Source organism: Arvicanthis niloticus, chromosome X (genome assembly GCF_011762505.2).
Source record: "Arvicanthis niloticus isolate mArvNil1 chromosome X, mArvNil1.pat.X, whole genome shotgun sequence".
Taxonomy (NCBI): domain Eukaryota; kingdom Metazoa; phylum Chordata; class Mammalia; order Rodentia; family Muridae; genus Arvicanthis; species Arvicanthis niloticus.
Genome location: NC_047679.1, coordinates 71,053,862 through 71,077,115, shown reverse-complemented (window position 1 = coordinate 71,077,115; position 23,254 = coordinate 71,053,862). Strand labels below are relative to the sequence as shown.

The following is a 23,254-nucleotide window of genomic DNA, read 5'->3' as shown; positions in this document are numbered from 1 at the left end:
TACATAATATGCACTTTAAAATATACAAAAATTATTCTGAGAAAACACCTGATTAAAATACAGAAGATGCATGTTCAAATTTTAAACATTGTCTTAGATCCATCACTGTGTTTGTATCTTTTATTTTCATAATACTATTTTAGTTATGTAACATAGACACTTGCACCTACTATGCCAGTACTATATTCCTCAGCTACATATCTAAACCTTGCATACTAAACATTTTTTTAGTTTTTAATATGAGATAGAATTATGAAGTTTTAAAAGAGAAACAATTTATTGAAACAATTATTTGAGATGATACATCTTAAACATTTTCAAACTATATCTAGGTCATTTATGTTATTGTTAATAAAAAATTAATTTGAATTATGTTAAGTATATAAGCCCTAATATTAGTACTTCACGTATTTTTATGTGAATTTATTTAGTAAAACAATTTTAAACAAGTTGATTTTTATGTTTCTTAAGATGGCTACATGTTAAGTTAGTTGCCTGCTTCAGGTGAATAAATTTCTGGTGTCACTAGGATCAATAAAATATGTGACTCATAAAAATATCCAGAAAAAATCATAAAAATCCTTTGTTTACATTTATTTAGAAATATCTTTTATAATATACTAACATACTTGAAATAAAGTTTTTTTTCAATTTTAGAATTAAAAGTTAAAAAGGTTTAATAAATATTAAAATGATACATTAAGCTGAGAAAGAAAGAAGATGTATGATTGTAATCATAGCATTTGGCAGCCTGGATCAGGAGTTTGAGTGTATAACTAACCTGGACTACAAGGTGACATACTGTTCAAAAAAATCTAGTAAATCAGATGACTGTAATAGAACAAGTTGTCCTTATCTATACAGCCAACCAATAAGCAGGCTAACTTGATGCCATTTTATGTTCAAGCACTAATCACAGACACTATTAATGATATTCTGTTATGCTTGCAGACAGGAGTGTATAATGGCTGTCCCTGAGAGTCTCCACCCAGCTGCTGACTCAGCCAGATGAAGACATCCACAGCCAAACAATGAATGCATTTTGGGGACTCATGAAAGTGTTAACAGGATTGCAGGCCCTGAAGGGGAAAGAAATTCCACAGGAAGACCAACACAGGCAACTAACCTTGATACTTGGTGCTCTCAGGGCCTGAACCACCAACCAAATAACATATATGGGCTGGACCTAGGCCTCCCTGCACATATGTAGCTGATGTGCATCTTGGCCTTTATGTCAGTACTGAACTAGAGGAGAGGTGTAGCAGGAATTTCCCTGTCCAATTTCATTAAAGTGTTTGTGCAGCAAGAGGCCTGTGATTGGACAGATAAAAGAGACAGAGCTAAGATTTACAGAGACAGAGCATCTCAGGAGGGAGAGGAGGAGCCAAGATGGAGGCAGACAAGCAGGATGATTCAGAACCAGCATGGCTTCAAATAACCACAGGTAGATATGTTTTTAATATAAGGATATAATAATTGGGATAACTTGTCTAATCTAGGTGGGTAGATTCTGTCATTATCATTTGGCTCAGAAATTATTGTATGGGCATCTTGTAATTTGAGAATTGTTGATATATAAATCTGACTGGTTAGTTATAAGCTTCAAGGGTTTTGTTTTACTGGGTTACTGGAATGTGGGCGCGTGGATCAGGGAGGTTATGGCTGAGAAGGTATGGGTGGCACTGAGGCAGCAAACTGGATCTGGGACAGCTACCATTGGTTGCTGTTTTGGGGATAGCCATGGAGGCAACAGAATTGTCTGGCAGAGAATTGGCAGCAGTAGCATGGTAAGTCTGTCTTATGTTTTTCGATATTCACTGCAACAGTGGGCCTATCCCAAAAGCTGTTGCCTGTATGTAGTATACGTTCTTTAGCTGGACTGTCTCGTCTGTCCACATTGTGAGAGGAAGTGCCCAACCTTGAAGAGATTTGAAGTGCCAGAGTGAGGGGATATCCAGGGGGACTCCCCACCCCTCAGAGTAAAAGATGTAAGAATCCTTTGAACTTCAAATCAAGAAATTTGGCAGGCATAGCTCATGAAAGGAGAAAAAAGAGTGAATCTGATTTTAACAAAGGCCCTTATTCCAACACCTACTAACTGTACAATGACTCAGAGATAATAAAGTAACATATGTAACGTACCAAGTACACTACTTTTCACAAAAGAGGTACTTCATGAACCACTACGTTTTGTCCAGGGCCTGATATAATCATTTTTTAAATACCGTGAAATGTACTTCTGTAAAGATAGCAAAATTCCATTCCATGTCAGAAATAAAAGCTGATCACAGATTTAACTGCATATCTCATAAATATTATGTTTATGGGGCCTATAACTTGATATTTATATTGGTCAATATAAAATATCCAGAAGCCTAGAAAGCATTCTCAAAATTATTCAAGAAAAATAACTCTCTAAATCCAAATCAAAACATATTAGTGGAAGAATATAGTAATCCTCTACCTGGTTTTGTTTTTTAAATGAGAAGTAAATTTAAGTTTTTACCTGCAGTTAAGTTTATATATTATATGTGTATATGCATATTTATACACATATGCTTATATATAAAACATTATTTTCCTATGAAGAAATCACCCACAATGATACATCTTTTATTAAATGCTTCCCTTACCTCTTTAGATAGAGACTACACATATATCAATAAATCAGGATATTATTTATTTGATACCAGCTAAGTACAATTTATAAATACTAAATGAAATAAGTATCAAAGAATATGAAATATAATTTTCTTCAGTTAATGAAGAAATTCAGTGTTGAAAAAGTGTTCATAAAGTAGTGTTTAAGATGATTTCCTGGATGATCTAATCTATACAAACTATTTTCATTTCATAAAAATGTTTGTGCTTTATAAATAAAAAATTTAAACAAGTGCTATGCTTTTTTAAAAGAATGCTGTGTGATCTACATGTTTTGTATTTTGTTTTGTTTTAGTTTTTATTTTTCATTGATTCACAGATAGCAATATTGTCATATTCTCTTGGATGTTAAACTTATTTGTAGATTTCTTAATCTACAAATTTCCACATTAACCTCAGTGATCATATTATCTAGTATAGTTGCCCAGCAGAACTGTCTTAAAATAAATGAGTTCTTAAAGTAGCTCTGGAAAATTGTCCAGATTTATAAGATTGTAAAGGTTAATTGCATGGTTAAGGAAATGAAATAGTACAGTCAAAAATATCTAATACATTAGGTGGTTGGAAATAAGATGCATATGTAGACATTGTTAAGATTACAAAATTTCTTGAAAATCATAGTGACTTGGTATTTTTCTGCATGTAAGACAAAGATAAAAGTGTCTATCATAGACTTTGGATTTATAATACAGAGAAAACTTCCCAGAAAAAGAACTTCCCAGAACCCAGAAAAAGAAAGTGACTAAGATTCAGATGAATGAATTTTGGAGATAAGATCTATATTTGTATGTATCTGAGAAGTGTTGCTTTCTATAAGGCTGCTTCTTAAACTGGGATTGTCAAGTGCCTGCACATACTTAACACTGCAAAGTGATTAGTTATGTACACACACACACACACACACACACACTTACACACTTATTGTAGTAAAACCTGACTTTGTATGTTGTAAAAATTTTTAAACCATACTCTATTCTGGCATTTACTTTAATGGGAAAAAAAAACATTATTTCCTTGTCTTGCCTCACTACCTTATATTTTTTTTTAACACACTTGTTGTTAAATCAACTTAGGGTACAGCAATGGGTTCTTAATAAAAGCAGCCACAATAGAACCTCCACTGTAGAAGTTAAAATGCTAAAAATATTTTAGAATTTAGTGTGACATTAATAAAATTATTGGCTTCTCTTTGCAACAGGGGCTTTAAAAATATTAGAAGATGAGTTATTGAAATGCAGAAAAAATTATTAACAAATATTTTACTCAGAACAGATTACTAACAGGTCAGGCAGTGAAACTGCATTAAATACAGTGGTGCATTACTATCTAAAAGTATAACAAGTAAAGGGACATCTATCATACTCATTCTAATGTATTCATACAAAATCAGTTTATTCCTCTTAAAACACAATTACAAGTACAAACTAAAACTTGGAATCCTCATGTATTTTAAATTTTCAGACTTTTAACATAAACTTTCACCTCTAGTGCCATTTTAGTACTAGCTCCATGCAAAAGACACAAATGATGTTTAGATATACATATTGTATAGTGAGAAACTAGTCAGATACTCATAAATATTCCTATAATGTGTGATTTCATATTCATGTTAAAATGTTTTTAAAAATGAACATTTGTATATGTATACAGGAAGGGATATATATGATGATGAAAAATACATTCTACAATTTCTTGAACAAAGTATAAATTAAACCAAGAAGACTAGAGACACATGAAAGTAATAATATTGTATACAGAGTTACTATACACTAGTGTTCACTGCATTAAATTTGGGGATAATATAAATAGTAATAGTGTTAAAGGAAATTCACTTGGGTTTTAATCATACCAGTTGAACTGAAGTTAGATATTATTAAAGGTAAATTTAGCTATGTTTTCACAAGAGAATTAGAAGCTAAAATTTGTTATCAAAAAATAACTGTTTATTCACAACTGTAAATTTATCAGGTCTTTAATACTTAAGAACAAATGGATACTACATAGAGAGAAGCAATACAACTACTTTAAATTTAAGAAACTTGAAGGAAAGGAAAAACAAGCATTAGCACATATTCAGAATCTATTGAATAAAATAGTTATTTTACGAAACATATGATATTTGAGAAGCTATAAATGAAAGGGTATGATCATATTTTAGGACTGGGGCACAACAATCTAGAGAGACACTAATATTCTGAGAGCATATGCATCATTTGTAAACAGCTATCTTAAATTTTAATTTGTGCCATGTTTTCCTTCTAAAAACTTGGAACGTAAAACACACAGATATAGATATATACTTACTTATACATACACTAAAATGGATTAATCATAGTATAGTAGAACCACTTTATTATCAAAATTAAACAAATTATCAATGACTAAACATAAAGTTGAAGGATATCTTCTACTTTTCCAATGTAAAAAGTCTTAATCATCAAATATGTGAATTGTACCATCATATGAAACTTCACTCTATGTTCCTGTATATAAATTTCATGTATTTACAAAGTTAAAGAATTTTGTGAATTTGACAAAATCTCTTTATGTGTACTGAAATTTACATTTTGTCTTTTGTTCTGTTTGGTTAGCATATACATGCAGCCTTGCTACCAACTTGATATTCAATCCTTTTTCTTGAAAAAAAAATTATGACAAATGTAATTATTCAATCTGAACATTACAAATAATGCTATCTAACATATACTATTGAATATCTGAGCTAGCAAATTAAAATATATTAATGAATTTTAAAAACACACGATTTGTTTATGATGGTCCCATTATATTTGTTTTTATGTTTTCCACCTTTGAATATCAGAATAAATATTTGGTTATTTGACATACTATCAAGTTTTGGGGGTTAAAGCCTGTACTATTTTTAAAAGTCAATAACCTTTAAAGAAGACTCACATTTTAATAATATATTAGTGAATAATAAACCTTTCCATAATAAGTTTGGACTGTGTAATTATTTAGGCAAGCCATTTATGGGTTCTATTTTCATTAATAATTCAGATGACTATATGAAAGCTAATTGAATCTAATTGTTTTGTGTGACAAAGTACCTTAGTTGAATGGCAACAGTGAATGTTTGTGTCATAAACAATGATGCACTTACAAATGAAAAACTAAAACAGTATCAATTAAGATTATCTAGAACATAAAAAACATAAATAGTTATTTTGAGAACTCTTAGGAATAAATAATTTGATTTTGCCTGCTACAAAAATTTTGTCAAGTAATATACATAGATTTTTTCTTAACTGTGAAATACTTTTCTTCAAGACTTGGTATTTCTACTTAAGGAACGTTAGTTTCATGGAAGAAGTAGTTATTATGAAAGTATATTACATTATCAGCTGGTCAGCTCAAGCATACATTTATAAAATAAATACAATGCATAATAAAGAAAATATTGATCTTGTGCAAAACTCATCTATATATAGGTCATAATAAAATGATTGAATATGTTTCATCCTTGCATGAAGTCATGATAATTTTCTCTTACCATTCTAATTTAATATATATGATACCAAAATAGCAGAGACAATGATTTTATACCTGTAAAATGAATAAGGTAACTCAGACCAATAGGACAAGCATGATGGACTCACTAATAAGTGGATATTAGCCAAATAAAAGGTACATAATATCTAGAAGGCAGTCCACGCAACTCAAAAAGGTTAACAAACCAGAGGACCCAAGTGAGGACACCTCAATCCAACTTGGGAGGGAGAATAAAGCAATCACAGGAGGGGGAGTAAGAGAAAGACCTGGGTGGAAAAGGGGACAGGGAGGGGAAGAGGGGAACATGATTAGGTATAGGGGGACTGAATCCCCGAGGGCCAGCAGAAAAAAAATGGAAATAGGCAATCTTGGGAGCTAGGAGGTTCGGCAGGGGGACCCTCTAGAAAGTACCAGAGAAATGGGAGGTGAGAGACTCTCAGGACTCAGAGGGAGGGACCTTAGATGAAATGCTCTATAGTGAAGACAGGGAACTTGTAGACCCCCACCTCCAGAAGAAAGACAGGGCATCAAGTGGAGGGATGGGGTTGTCATCTCACAGTCAAAAACTCTGACCCATAATTGTTCCTGTCTGAAAGAACTACAGGGATAGAAATGGAGATGTGCCTGACAAAAAGGAGATCCAGTGGCAGTCCCAAAGTGGGATCCAGTGCAAGGGGAGGCCCCAAGGCCTGATACTATTACTGAGGCTATATATGCTCACAAAAATACACCTATCATGACTGTCCTCCAAAAGAGCCAACAAGCAGTTGAAAATCTCAGATGCAGATATTTACATCCAACTAATGAACAGAAGCTGCTGAGCCCTGTGGTTGAATTAGGGGAAAGTTGGAAGAAGCTGAGGAGGAGGGTGACCCTGTAGGCAGACAAGCAGTGTCAATTAACCTGGACCCCTGAGATCTCTCAGACACTAGATAACCAATCATATAGCATACACCAGCTGATATGAGGCACCCAACACATATACAGCAGAGAACTGCTAGGTATGTGTCAGTCAGAGAAGATGCACCTAACCCTCACAAGACTGGAGTCCCCAAGGAGTGGGAAAGTCTGGTGAGGTGGGTGTTGTGGGGATATCCTCGTAGAGATGGGAGAAGGGGTTATGGGATGTGGAACAGTCAGAGAGTATACTGGGAGGGGCATAACATCTGGTGTGTAAAAATAATTAAATAAAATTAAAAACAATATGACTGCTTCTCAAACTTACTGAACTTTTGATCTAAACTATTGAGTAAGATACTATGAACTTCCTGCTATAGCACGAAATAAAGACAAATAATTAAATTTATTTATCTCTAATTTCTACATATTCTAAAACAAATGTGTGTTACACAAAGAATAAAAACAATAGCATATGTTTACAATTGCACCTAAAAGCTCACTACTAATTATAAATACCATATTGAATCACAGATTTCATGTGCAGATGCCAATAATCCATAAAAATTCACAATATTTCTTTTTACAAACATGAATTTTATAAAATTTTGTTATTGTAGCATCTTTGAATATATTTGAAACAAACGATATTTAATATAAAGTTCATCTTTGTGAAATCTATGATGGTAGATCTATTCTCCTAGAAAACTTATTAAAAGTGTTTAGAAAATGTTACTTGAGTGTAAACATCCAGTGGTATTGTGACATGAGTTGAAATGACTAATGATTAATGGGAATGTCTAAATAGAAAATTATACAGAAATATTTATGTGTTGAGATTAAAATATTAGTTGTTCAAAACCATGGTTAAATGAATATAGATTAAACTTTTAAAAGTTTTCTTTAAGGGAATACACTTTTATTTTCAATGTGATTAAGGTAGCCAATATGGAAAAGTAGAAAACATATAAATAATGGAAATTGATATTGTATTGTAAGTTAAATATTCAATATGAAACACAAGGATAACTTCTGTAATATAACTGCTGGAATACATTACTTTTAAAAATAAACTTATTTTACACTTCAAACTTTGATTTATTTAATTTGAATTTCAATCGAAATAGACCTTGATATGTTTACCGTGTAGAAAGTATGCTATACTTTAACTCATCAGTTAATCTACTTATGTATTATACATTAATTTCTAAAACTCTTTCATGACAAACAGGTCTTAAAACTTCCTTTCTACCATTTTTGTTCTAATAATCACAGTGTGAACATAAACACCATTAGAAATACATCACTGAAAATAAACCAGTTGAATTAAAAGTAGTTCAAAATGATCTTAGAACTTGTAATGGAAAGATCTATTAATAATGACAGCTAACGTAAAAGTAACACCAAATCAAATTGTTAAGAAAGCAATGGTGTGTATACTTTTTGTCTTCTGCAGCTTTTGAGGAGAATTCCTAACAGTGCTCTGCATTTTGTTCTCAAATATGAAAATTCCCTCAAGCATAAAGAACTGATAGTTAAAGGATAGTTAATGGTCAAAAGTACAATGCAATTTCATATATGGTACTTTAAAACACTGGTAAATCTCATCCGTCACTGGGTTACAGGAATAAAAATTTTTAGCACAAAGAGCTAGAAATAGATCAATTTAGAAATTCTTTTGTCAAAGAAGCAACTTTCTCAATGTCAAAACTATAAAAATAAAGCCTCTAATACCATCTTGTGCAAGGACAACATTCAAAGCCATTGAGAAATCTTTAAAGAGACTCTTGTTGGCTATCTTAGTATAGTTTCACCTCCTTTTGTAGAAAATAATGATTAAGAAATGTTCTTATTTAAGTCATAACAGAATCAACATAATGTAATAAAAATAAGGTATTTCCACCTTTGTTCTCATACTGTAGAAAACAAAAAGTAAAACATTATTCATTATAACACAAAAAACTGATATGTATTTATATAGTAATTTCATTCAAAATTCTCATGAAGCCATAGTAGTATGTCATTGGACATTTGAACTCTTGATTCAGTTTCATAGACTTTGTCTAAATTAAAATTTAATTTAGATGGCAGACTTTAGAAATGTCCCCATACAGTGTATCTTAGTATCTGTGGAACATTGGCTTTAGAATATATTAGGTTGACTAGACTTTTACATTCTATAGAATAATTTAAATTGAAATGATCATTAATCAAGAAAAAACAAATAGATCTTATATAAAGCAGTTATATGTAAATATCATGTGCAAGATCAACCCTTTCATATATTTTCAACAAAAGTTTATAAGTATATATAATATAATTCACACAACATTTTAATAACTAATCAAATAATTATACTTCAGGTCATTATAATCAACTATGTAATTTTTAAATGACAAGATAGTATGTGTGTTCAAGGAATTTAACATCGTCAAAACTTAAACTACTACCTAAATATTAAATGTTTGATATGATGTTAAATTGAAATGCTAACTGGAGCATTAACCTCTTCTAAATATCATCACATCAAGGAACACGCCAAATAACACACTACTTTTAATATGCATATGTAAGAAAAGTATTTACATACTCATGTCTTTCCAGTTAAATACACAATTTAGAATTTGAAAAAAATTAAAGACGTATGTTATAGCATTGCTATAGATTTTCTTATACTCCACTCTAAAACAAGGTTTAATGAGGATTTTTTGTGTTTTTGTTTTAGTGCTATTAGTAATATTAGTAAAGCATAAGGACCTTAAAGACCATATAATAAAGACATGCCCTGTCATCATTTCTCAAATATAAAATATTTGACATATACACTTATCTCTATAAAAAGTATGTAATAAAAAGAAGACTAAATTTTAAAATGGAAATTTACTCATGTATTTAATAATTTGATTCCAGACAAATAATAAATTCATGGAAATGTTATTCTAGCCTTTCAAATTTTTCCTAGAAAGTTACAAAATTCAGGTACATTCACTTTGAAATATTCTGTCTAAATCTATGTTTCTATTCTCATAAAGACTGAAATAATGTTTCTTAGTTTAAAAAAACACAAAAATAAGAAGTATAAAAAATTTTACCATCTACATAGAATTTTCTTTATTTTAAATGGTTATGTAATGAATCATGTTTTTGTAAATATAATTTTAATAATTAAATTACTGGAAAATGCATTTATAGTCAACATAAAATTGTGATATTTTACTATTTTACATATAAAATTTTAAAAGGCAGAAATTCATATAATGGTTTACTCAAAAAAGTTAATGCATATTTTCAATATGATGATCTATAAATTTCTTTCATTTTTTGTTATTGTTTTGATTTAGTTTGCCTTAATTTTTTCTTATCCTTGATAAATTGAAGAGGGTAGTTTGGATAGATAGTTTATCTTCACTTACAAACTCCAAACAATGATGTTTAAATTTTTCAGTGATAAGACAGAATGAGAAATTCCATATATCATAAATTACATAGCAACCATTAATATGTACACAAAGACAGAATTGCATTAAATCACAGTTGTTAACATTAAGAGCAAGAAAATATAGAAAATATGAAAGAATTGACTAGAGCAATTTATTTCTTCATCTGGAAATTTTAATTTAATCTTAAAATTTTAACTGTCAATTTATAGTTAATAAAGGCTCATGGTTATGGGTGACTTCATTTTTAAGACTGTTTTCATTTTGCTTCAATTACTAAAGAAAAAAAAATTTCAAATTTAATGATCTTGGTCAAATTTTGTAATCACAAATCACTGAAATTCTCTGGGAAAGCAATGGAATTCTGTAATTCCTAAAAAGTTATATTTCACTGCAGATTTCAATGGTTGAGGTTCTGGAATCAGTCTAAGGCAAGAAAAACAACATCAAAATCAGATGGTTGTGTGGTAGGACTGTCATTTTCAAGCATGTTATTTGGCTATAATTGTCATCCTAAAATACTAATGAACAAAATCTGTTACTAAATTCAAATCTGTGATTACCAATCTTATCTCAAGATAACTCAGTCTAATGTCTTATATATAGAATGTTTTGGTTCATGAATGGTAACTGTGGAAACATTCCACTCTTCTGTATGTGTCATATACATGTGGGCATGTATGCCTGTTTGTGCTGATATGTATGCTTGTTTGTAGGTGTTCATATGGAAACCAGATGTTGACATCAGGTTTCTTTCCTCTACTGTTCTCTACTTTTACTTTGTGAAATACCATTAGCAACTGAACATGAAGCTCATTAATTTGTTTAGACAAACTGGCCAAAGATCTTCAGGAATCTCTACCTTTCTCCACATACTCTCCAATTTCTGGAGTGCCATAGTAAATGAGTATCTATGTGTGAATGTATGTGTGTATGTGTGTGTGTGTGTGGAAGGAAGGAAGGGAGGGAGGGAAGGAAGGAGGAAGGAAGAAAGGAAGGGAGGGAGGGAAGGAAGGAGGAAGGAAGGAAGAAAGGAAGGAAGGAAGAAAGAAAGAAAGGAAAGAAGGAAGGAAGGAAGGGAGGAAGGAAGGGAGGGAGGGAGGGAGAAAGGGAAAAGTAAGGGAAGGGAAAAGAAAGAAAAAGAAGAGAGAACAAAAAGAGAGGGGGAGGGAGGGAAACAGAAGGGAGAGAGAAAGTGAGACAAAAAAAAAAAAACAGAAAGAAAACAACAAAGAAATGAATGGTATATAGAAGGCCCTTAAAAATGGTACTTTCACTCTGATTCCCCTCTTTATTGTTCATTCATGGCCTATAGTCCTTTAACAAGAGAGTTTTGTTAATAAAGACTGAGCTTTTCAAATACAACGTGTTATATTAAAATTAATAAAGCTGATATTAATACACTGAATCTAATAGAAGAAAAGTGGGGTAGAGCCTCAAACTCATTGGCTCAGGTGGAAATTTCCTAAACAGACCTCCAATTGCTGAGGCCCTAAGACCAAGACTTGACAAATGGGGACCTCATGAAACTGAAAAGCTTCTGTAAGACAGAGAACACTGTCAATAGGACAAATCAGCAACCTACAGATTGGGAAAAAAAATCTTCATTAACTCCATATCTGATAGAGGACTAATATCCAAAATAAACAAATAACTCAAGAAGCTAACCTCCAAAAACCCAAACAATCTAATCAAAAACTGGGGTGTAGATCTAAATAGATAATTTAAAACAGAGGAATCTCACATGGCTATAAAGCAACTAAAGAAATCTTCAAAGTCCTTAGTGATCAGAGAAATGCACATCAAAATGACCCTAAGATTGGACCTTATACCAATCAGAATGGCTAAGATCAAAACTTCAAGTGACAACACATGTTGACAAGGATGTGAAGAAAGAGGAAAACTCCTCCATTGCTGTTGGGGGCCAACTTTTAGCAGAAAGCGGCTATCAGCTTTGCAGCCATCTTGAGCCATATACCCTGACATGAGATTTGAATTACAATAGCCTACAACAGCTGAGAACACTCCGATAATCTTGATTTAGATACCTTGAGATTAAAGGTGTGTGAGATTAAAGGTGTGTGAGATTAAAGGTGTGTAATTTAAGAGTATGATGTAGAAGTATAGAGATCAGAGTTAGAGACAAGACCTAAGGGCATGATTAAAGGTGTAACTTAGAGGCGTGGCTTAGAATTAAGACATATAAAATGCAGAGGCAGACAGTAGGATTCAGACATTAGGGAGACTATAGAAGACAGAACCAGACATCAGACTAGAGAGAGATCAGAGACTATAGAGGGATCATCAGAGACAAATCTCAGACATTAGGTAGAATCTGCCCTCACCCTAGCTCTTGCTGAAACCCGACCTGCAGACCGGAGCAGCAGCTTGGGCCTGGATACAGTGGCCGCCGAAACATGGGTCGGCCCGGGCCTCAACATTTTGCCTGGGCTGCAACATTTATTTTGGCCGCCCCAACTTGGGGCTAGTGCGGTCCCCAACACATTGCTGGTGAGATTGCAAACTGGAAATCACTGATTTCACTCTGGAAATCAATCTGGAGGTTCCTCAGAAAACTGGAAATAGATATCTTCAGAATACCCAGATATACCACCCACAAGATGCTAAACCATGCCACAGGGGCACGTGTTCCATTAAGTTTATAGCAGCTTTGTTTGTAATAGCTAGAAGCTAGAAAGAACCGAGATGTCCCAAGACAGAAGAATGGATAAAGAAAATGTGATTTATTTACACAATAGAAAACTACTCAGCTATTAAGATCAAGGACATCCTGAGTTTGCAGGCAAATGGATGGAACTAGAAAATGTCCTGAGCAAGGAAACTCAGACCCAAAAGGACATGCATGGTATGTACTCACTAATAAGTGGATATTAGGCAAAAAATGTACAGAATACCTAGTATACAGTACACAAAACTCAAGAAGGTTAACATGCTGAAGGGCCCAAGTAAGAATGCCTCAGTCCCACTGGGAAGGGACATGAAAACAATCACAACTGTGAAGGGAAGGAGGGACAAGGGGGGGCGGGAAGTGGATAGGGAGGGGAAGTAGGAAACCTGATCTGGTATTGGGTGGGGGAAAAGGATTGAAGCCCTGAGAACCATCAGAGGAAATGGAAACAGGCATCCTCAGAAGGTAGGAGTTTAAGGGGACCCTCCAGAATGTACCAGAGTCCTAGGAGGTGAGAGACTCACAGAACTCAGAGGGAGGGACCTTAGATGAAATGCTCTATAGTGAAGACAGGGAACTTGTAGACCCCCACCTCCAGAAGAAAGACAAGGCATCAAGTGGAGGGATGGGGTTGTCATCTCACAGTCAAAAACTCTGACCCATAATTGTTCCTGTCTGAAAGAACTACAGGGATAGAAATGGAGATGTGCCTGACAAAAAGGAGATCCAGTGGCAGTCCCAAAGTGGGATCCAGTTCAAGGGGAGGCCCCAAGGCATGACATTATTACTGAGGCTATATATGCTCACAAAATGCACCTATCATGACTGTCCTCCAAAAGAGCCAACAAGCAGCTGAAAATGTCACATGCAGATATTTACATCCAACTAATGAACAGAAACTGCTGAGCCCTGTGGTTGAATTAGGGAAAAGCTGGAAGAAGCTGCGGAGGAGGGCAATCTTGTAGAAGGACTACCAGTCTCAATTAACCTGGACCCCCAAGATCTCACAAACACTAGACCACCAACCATACAGCATACACCAGCTGATATGAGACCCCAAACACATATACAACAGAGAACTGCTAGGTATATGTCAGTCAGAGAAGATGCAACTAATGCTCAAGAGAATGGAAGCCCCAGGGAGTATACAGGTCTCGTGGGGTGGGGGATGGGGACATCTTCATGGAGAAGGGGAAGTGGGGGAAGGAGGTATTGAATGTCGAACAGTAAGATTGCGGATCTGGAAGGGGATAAATACTGGAGTGTAAAAATATGATTAAATAAATTAAATAAAAAAAAAACATGAGAATAGATGACAACTGGAGCCACACATTTCTCAGCAATAGTAGATTGTATATAATAGGCCAATGATTTATAACCAATGTTCCACATTTTTCCTAACACCAGAGTGAGAATGAAGTTAAGAAATGCATTTACTTTTGTTTTTAAAATGTAAAATTTTTGTAGATTTTTTTATCCACATGCATACTTCTAAATAGATGACTAATGAGCTAGTATAAATATCTTTTAAGTCCCCTTGTAGAAATATTATACTTACTTTATATAAAATAGTTTAGAATATTTCATGCTTCTGTTGCTGAAGTTTACTCAAGAATTTTATTTTTAATTTCTACTGCTAGCCACACTAACAGCTTCCCAATTTTATTTGCCCTTTCTAACAATGAAGACACTGTATTTAAATGTTTACCTGACCTATTTTTCTATGCTTACTTATCTTCTTCTTCAATACCAGTGAATATAAGCCATATTTAATAGAATTAACTATGAATTTAAAAGTGTACTCAAAGTGTAAAAACATTGCAAATGTGGAATGAAATGTAAACTATTTAGCGAAGTTTAATGTTCTAAGTTAGACTGCTGCAATTCTCTGAATCACATGAAGAAAATATTCAATAAGGAACTCTAATAACTGTAAATATTTATTGACATAAATTATACAGTTTATTTAATTAATTTTTAAGATGTGAAAAGAATCTCAAAATTTACTCTTCAGTAAGACACTAATGATAAGCAATAATCTATTTTCATTGATAATTTTTGTTTTTTGTACAATACACTAAGCCATTTGTCTTACGATTTGGATATGAATCTCAGATGTGGTATCTGAGATGTCATCATGGAAAAGCATTTTTAAATTTATTGGTTTATAAATTATAAAATGGCAAAACTAAAAGATAAAAATATCTTGAAAATACATCATTTTCCCTTTTAGCTCTTTACATACTTAATTAAAATTTCTGTATGCAAAAGTATTTCTATGTTTGTAAAACTATTTGTGAACAAAATTTGCTTTACTAATTCTATGAGCCAGTCCATTGAAAGATATGAACTGCAAATGTAATACTCAAAAATTCAGTATGCATTTTTAAAACAAGTGAGGAAGTACAAAAATAAGTACTCTTAAAGTGCTACTGATAGTATTATTAAGGAATATTTCTGCTGAACAATGGTGGTGTATAACTTTAATTTCAACACTAGTGAAGCAGAGACACTGAATTTGAAGCCAGCCTCCTCTACAAAATGAGTTCCAGGACACCCATGACTACACAGATATACCCTGTCTCAATAAACCAAAACAAAGATAATAATGAGGATAGAAAAAGAGAAATATGCCAAACAAACAGAATAATGGTGGTAAGAATAAGAAAACAAGACTGTCTACTTGAATGGTTAAATATGAGAAACAACACAATGTTTGGAGATGATAGACATTTATTACATTTGTCATTGTAGAAACCCCTCTACCTTTCTTCAAAGCATAACAGGAATCCTAGATATCAACTAGGCTTTTAGTTTTCTTTGCAGCATAATACAATAAAAATTGACCTACTGTTGATTTAAACTTGAGCTTCACTGTGTGATTAAATGAAATGTATTAGTATCGTTACTTTTCATTTGTATATGTTAAAGTATACAGCCTCAAATTATCATTAGTTTTCAGAGTGTTCTTCAAATTATGATTAATTATTTGCACTGTTTTCTTGACTCTGGTAGGCTTCTTTTAGTATTTATAACTTTCAGTGAAAAGAAACTTATCTATCTTTCACCTTATAAGTATAATATTAAGCCTGAGTAAGTTAAGTTAATAAATCAAGTTTATTTCATGGCAAATGGAGTTACTAATTTGCTGTTATCCACTTGAAATAATAAAATCAATAGGCAATATGACATTTAGAGAAAAAAGTAGATAAATCCCATTACTTAGCTTCATTAAGGAAATAACTTACTTAAATCATTTAGTTTAGTTATGAATTTCTGGATAAATTTGTACTTATTTCTCCATGGAATACTATTTTTAAAGTATTGTATAAAACTTTTGTTTTCTGAAATGTATTAGGTTTGAGATTTTTGTGCACAGATTTTTTAGTTCTTACTATGCTCTAATTTCCTTTCATGCCCATTAGAAAAAAAACAAACATATTCCATTTTCTAATAGTCATTATGTTTTAAGAATGGTTCCTGATGGACCTTGAAAATAGAAATATTTAACTGGTAGGCCTAAAATGAACATGTTTCTGCATTTCTTTATTTGGCTAGAAGATGAGAATGAGCAAGCCTTTACTTTCTTAAACTGTTTTAATGTTTTACCATAACTCAAACTATTTTGACTTCCTAATATGAAAATAAAACTCTTCATTGTTGAGCATAATGGAATGATGTCATAGCAAAGAGTATAGGATATGTTAATGTCTTTTAAATACCTCAGTTATCTACAGATTTGCCCACAAGGCAAAGATTCACAGAAACAGTTGGTTTGTGAGCTACTTACCACATTAGAAAATGTTTTTCTATGAGGCAAGTAGCCCAGGCTTTTCTGAGTCTCATGAATAATCTGGCAAAACAAGTAGTGCTATAATCTTTATTAGGTAATTTTTCCATAATACACTCTAGCAAGAAGCATCACACTGCCACCTACAGACACAATTACCCTTATAATAATTAAATTTTCCTAACTTAGCACTCATTTTGTACTGTCTACCAAATTTAAATGATTTCATAGTCCTATTTGAATATTATGTACAATATGATTGTTTTGTTCCTTCATAAAAATTAATGTTCTTTATAATCCTATATCAGGTGAAAAGAATGAGAGTAATAAATTAAAAGGATTACTTAGAAACTTGGATTACGTACCAGTCTGGTATGCACAGACACAGTGGCCTTGAAAGTTGTCACTGGATAGCTGCACTCAGAAACACTGTAGGGATCAGAACTGCTGGAGGAGCACTTGGAGATAGAATCGCAGCCAACGAAGGTATTATCAAGAGGCAGTTCCTGAATAATGTGGTGCTTTGAGTTTAGGGGTGTTTCAGGCTGGATCTGGAATGCAGGCTGGGGAGAGGCAGATTTGTAGTGTCGAGCCAAATCAGGGCTATCAGGCTTGAAAGTAGTAGGTGTGGTGCTCCAGTTGTATTTGCCCATGGTTTGCTCTTCCAGATCAATGGGAAGATCTAATGTGACACTGTTTCTCTCATTTTCACTATCATCTGGCTTTGCTTCTTCAATAGTAACAAAATTAAGCAGCAGATTCTTAGGGGGATGTTTCTTCTTTTTCTTCTTCTTCTTCTTCATCATAATCATCTGCCTGTTTTCTGGGTTTGGAGTAACCCACTCAGAATTCTGTTTGTTTTTCTGAGAAGCTTTAAGGTGTGGTTGGCAGCATCTTACTACAGCAGTGATGAAAATAACTAGGACAACAGTTATCGTGCCAGCAACAATGGCAACCATGATCTTGACATAGTCAGTGGTTGGTGAGGATGAATTAGTTGTTTCAGTATTTTGATTTGCAGGTGCATCAATGCTTTTGCGCACCAGTTCGTAAATCAGTGTAGCATTGGGCACTGACTCATTTACAAAGAAATTGACATTTACAACATTGAATAGAGAATCAGGTTGCCCTAAATCCTTAGCCATGACTATGACTCGGTGTAAACCAAGATCTGAAACCATGCACTTATCCTTCAACGTGATGTTGCCTGATATTTGTTCAATCATAAACAGTCCTTTTGTGTTTCCTCCAACAATGCTGTAACGAAGCTCTGCATTCATGCCAATATCATCATCAATTGCAACAACCTTGAAGATGACTGTGCCAGGATCTGTGGATGGTAGAACCCATTCGAAGGAGTAATTGGAAGGAGGGTCAATAAAAATTGGTTTGTTATCATTGACATCAACCACATTAATGGTTACTTTAGCAGTTGAAGAACGTGATACCCTACCACAATCCTCAGCTTTTACATAGAAAGTATAAGATTCTTGTTTTTCTCTGTCAAATGAAATATTTGGCCTGATGACACCAGACTGTGAATCAATAGTGAACTGATCATTCACATCTAAGATCGAGAGATTAACTGCAGAATTCTCTCCATAATCAATATCAGTCACAGTTATTAGCCCTACTGTGCCATGTCTTGGAAGGTTTTCAGGAACATAGAAGTTATACTCATTGTGAGTGAAAATTGGGCTGTTATCATTCTGGTCAAGAACAGTTACGAAGACAGTGACATTGGACGTTAAGGGTGGAATTCCATTGTCCTGTGCCAGGACTGTAAAGTAATATTTTTCCTGTTTTTCTCTATCTAGTTTCTTCACTGCAGTCAGGATGCCTGTACGAGAATCCAGGTCGAATTCAGGTGGTGCATCAAAACCTAGCATGTAGCTTATTTCAGCATTTTGTCCACTGTCTGCATCTGTTGCACTGATTTTTGTCAATTGTGAACCAGGAGAATTATTCTCAGGAACAGAAAGGCTTATGAAAGACTGGGTGAAAACTGGAGCATTGTCATTTTCATCTTTTACTTTGATCAGGAGCATGGATGACTGATTCAAAGGAGGTTTGCCAGCATCAGCGGCCAGTAATTTAATGGCATATTCTTTTGTGGACTCAAAATCAAGAAATGCAGCAGTCTCCAGGAGAAACTGATTACTGAATACTGGCCGTAATCTGAAAGGAACTTCATGATCTGTGAAGCATGTCACCCGACCATTATGCTCAGAATCCTTATCCGTCACAGTTATGAGAGCAATTTTAGTGTTTAGTGGAGCATTCTCTGAAAGAAGCACAGTGCCATTGGTTGGATTGACAATGTATCTTATGTCAATTGATGGGACATTATCATTGACATCTGTAACATTTACCAGTACCATTGCTCTTGCTGGTGTCGATCCACCATCAGTTGCCAAAACCAATAACCTGTGGCTCGGTGATTCTTCCCTATCCAGTGGTTCTTTGACAGTGATAAGTCCAGTAGTGGTGTTAAGATGAAACAGTCTCTTAGCGATGTTGGAGACTAGATTGCTGAAATAAAAGTGAATTCTGGCATTTTCACCTATATCAGCATCTGTGGCATGGAGCTGTGTCACTGAAGAACCTATAGGAGCATTTTCTGGTATACTGACTTCAATTTCCTCCTCAATGAAAATTGGGCCATTGTCATTTGTATCAGCAACACTTACTTGCAAAATAGCTGTACTGGATCTTTGAGGAGACCCACCATCTTCAACTTTTACTTTCATCACATAGGTATCCTTCACTTCTCTATCTAACTCCTTTTGAACAATCAGCTGGGGCATCTTGTCACCTTCTGGTGTTTCAATGACATCAAGATCGAAAATATTTTGACCCTGAAAAACATGGAATGATACAAAATTTAAATTATATTAATATACAATACCACATATATTGTAAATTATAATTAAATTTATGTTAATTACTGTAATGATATACAATTTCTACAATACACAGAACAGAAGGAAAGTCTCAGCAACAGATACCAGAAGACCTCAGCTCTGAATTTCAACTTGGCCTACAGTTAACATTGTGATCAGAAGCAAGTTATTAAATTCTTTAATACATTTAATGCATAGCATCTTATGGTAGTAAATGCAGTTTGTTACATAAATTATTTTTGTGTCCAAAAGAAATGTATAGAATTTTCAAAAGATTGTCTTTGAATTTTTACATAATACTGAAGTGATTACTGACTATTATTTTTGAAAAATTCTCACATCTAAATAAGACAATTTATGCAATATTTTAAAATAAAAAATAAGCATCTCATTTACATTTTATTCACAGATTTATCTTTGCATAGGGTATAAGATGTTTTTATGTTTTATCTACATAGTCTTAAATTAGAAAGCTGAAATTTATTATGTTCATACAGTATACTTTATGAAATTTTTTATAGGATGTGATATATTAATTCTTATAATACTTCATTTAAAAATTAAAGTTAGGTAATCATGATAACTAGTAATTAATTGGTGATGATACTCAACTATAATATTAAGAAAGTTTAACCTCCCAATGCTTCAAAATTTTAATTAATAAATTTAATGATTCTCAATTCTATTTTTGTCAGCATATCAACTGTGACTATCTAAAAGGTTATTAAAATCTTCTGGGTATGAGAAATATGTTGGTTGTTAAGTAAGAATATTTTACTAATACAATAATTATATATGAGGTAAATAATACCAATGACTTTCAAATTATTTAATTATGGAATTAATATCAGCAGAATAAAAGACTTACTGAATTCTGAATATAATATGTAAAACAATATTATAATGTAACCATATTTAAGAAGAGTTATATAATAAGATAATAACATATAATATTCTTTAAAAGAATAAATAAACATTCCAAAGTTAATGTATTTCAAATACAACTATATAATTTAAGACTTTAGTATATACTGGTCAAGCCATGATTATTTAAATTGCTAATCTTATATATTTATATATTTTCTGCATATATAATTATATTTTAGTCTACCTAAAATTGAAATTACATTCCATTTAAATAAACATTAAATGAGATTAAAGTTTCAAAGAATATAGTTACTGTATTTTATTTATTTAAATGAAATTGTATAAATCAAAACACAAATTTTTCTAACAACACTGGAGATAATAAAATATCAGCTGATGGATAGTATATCTATTGCTCTTCTATTTTTTCACTGAATGAACTATTCAATATGATAATGGAGTATTTACATTTAAGATTAATTCATTAATATAAGAAACATTCCCCTAATCAGTTCTTAATTATATGTTTAATATTTTGGCTTTTCAGAAGCTCCATGCAGTTAGTAGTTGCTGGGTAGGACAGTACAAACAACATATTTATATTGCTACCATCATATCAATTATACAGTTCAAACATATAATATTGCCTTTTAGGTCATTTGTATTGCTGATTCTATGTATGTGCACCTGTGTATTGGTTTGCACTCATGGAGGCCTGAATGTTCAGATACATCTGAAGTTGAATTATCAGACATGGTTGTTGAGAACTAACATTGAGCCCTCCAGTTAAACACTCTTATGTCCAGATTTCCCCAAAAAGTATCTGCTTTAAATACAATGTCCTTCCCTCAAATATTGAAATATCTATGTATACCTTGCCATCTTCCATGTTTAAGTGTCATATGAGTGGATCTCTAGTTAATTTACTTAAGCCTTAATATACTAATGCCTGTGAACATAGGGCAAATATAAAAATGATCTTGGTTTATATGTGCATGTGTGAAAATGTAACATGCAACATATATGATTGCATTAACAATTTTTATCATGAATAAAAGTATAAGTTCAAAAGATAAATACTATTTTCAAAGACAAGAGGAAAGCTACCAGCCCTTGATTATTTTTTAATTTCAAAGAGGTTTTCTCATCCATAAACTCAGGAACATTCACTATGTGACTATGTGCATACTTGTCTATTTTTACACTTAACATTATTAAAATTATATAAAGAATAATTCTATGAAATAATTTCTAGTTTTCTGATAATAAATACAAAAGTTTCAATAGCTAATAAGATTATAAAATATTTTGTAAACGTTTATTTGTGAAGAAAATATGAAAAATATTTGTAATTTGTAAACCTTTATTTGGAAATAAATTAAGATAAACATTTATAATATGGGGTAAAGTCATTACTTCTGAAATATTAAAGCTTATGTCTCTCAAGCAAGCATGTGTGTAACTAAAATGTGAACCTTAGAGAAAATGACATTATATGAAATCATTAATATGGCTTCTTAGATTTTTTTGCCATTGGTTTAAACTTCATACATTTGTCAGTTCTACTTAATGTTAAGAAAATCAATTTTTTGGACTAAAAAATACCTCATTTTATGCTATATAATTTTTGATCCATAAGTAATATTTTTTAGATTCAAAAATTTACTTGGAGTTGCAAATCCAAGACAGACAAATAAAATTGTTGCAAAATAAATAAAATTAATAACTTGATTGAGAAAAACCACAAGTTGATCTTTAAGTGAAAGAGGCATCATTTTGTTTTTGAAAATGTTTACTGTGGTAAATGCTAACATTTTATCACATGTGCATTACACCACTTCATTGTTTATTGGAATGATTATTTCACTGAAGATAATATATAGTGGTTGTTATTGCCTGACACCACATTAACAATTTCAATACTTTCATTGGGCTTTTCTTAATTCATTTATTTGGCTTCCTTCCTTTCTTCTGTCCTTTCTTCCTTCTTCCCTTCCTCCCTCCCTTTCTCCCTTCCTTTCTTCCTTGTGTTTTGTCTATTATTCACTCAATTTTGGGAATGAAGATATTTACTTATTAAAATAAATAGTGTATATCTAGGTGTGTTGCTGCTTGTATTTATACACAAGATTTGGGATCTGGAGGCAGGATATTGAGTCCCAAGGTTGGCTGGGTTATATATTGAGTTTCAGGAGAACAGAAAAAAATGGAAAATATGAAAGGCACCAAATGTGAAGTATAGAAAAGTAACGTATCTCCCAGAAGGAACCTGGCAATATTTGATGAGTGTGTATGCTTATTTCAAATTCTGATTATTTCTTATATTACATGCTTCTGGTTCTATCTTTTTTTCTCTGACTCTTCAATTTCTAAGATTTACAAAGATTAAGCATACTTATATCTCTGAAAAAATCTTATGCAAATATTTGATACAAAAATTAGAAAAGAACAAGAGAATTTACTGTTCAATTCGATTTGAAGGTATTTTAAGGAATATATC

General features: G+C 32.5%; 1 protein-coding gene across 3 annotated transcripts in view; it reads right to left on the bottom strand.

Annotated features, from left to right (window-relative positions):
* Pcdh11x (protocadherin 11 X-linked) overlaps window positions 1-23,254 on the bottom strand; it is a 497,227-nt gene that overhangs the window by 407,390 nt on the left and 66,583 nt on the right. For all 3 annotated transcript variants that reach the window (XM_034485675.2, XM_076919132.1, XM_076919133.1), the window contains one exon: window positions 17,350-19,842. In XM_034485675.2, coding sequence (XP_034341566.1) covers window positions 17,350-19,842 — 2,493 coding nt within the window. The remainder of the gene's footprint in view (window positions 1-17,349; window positions 19,843-23,254) is intronic.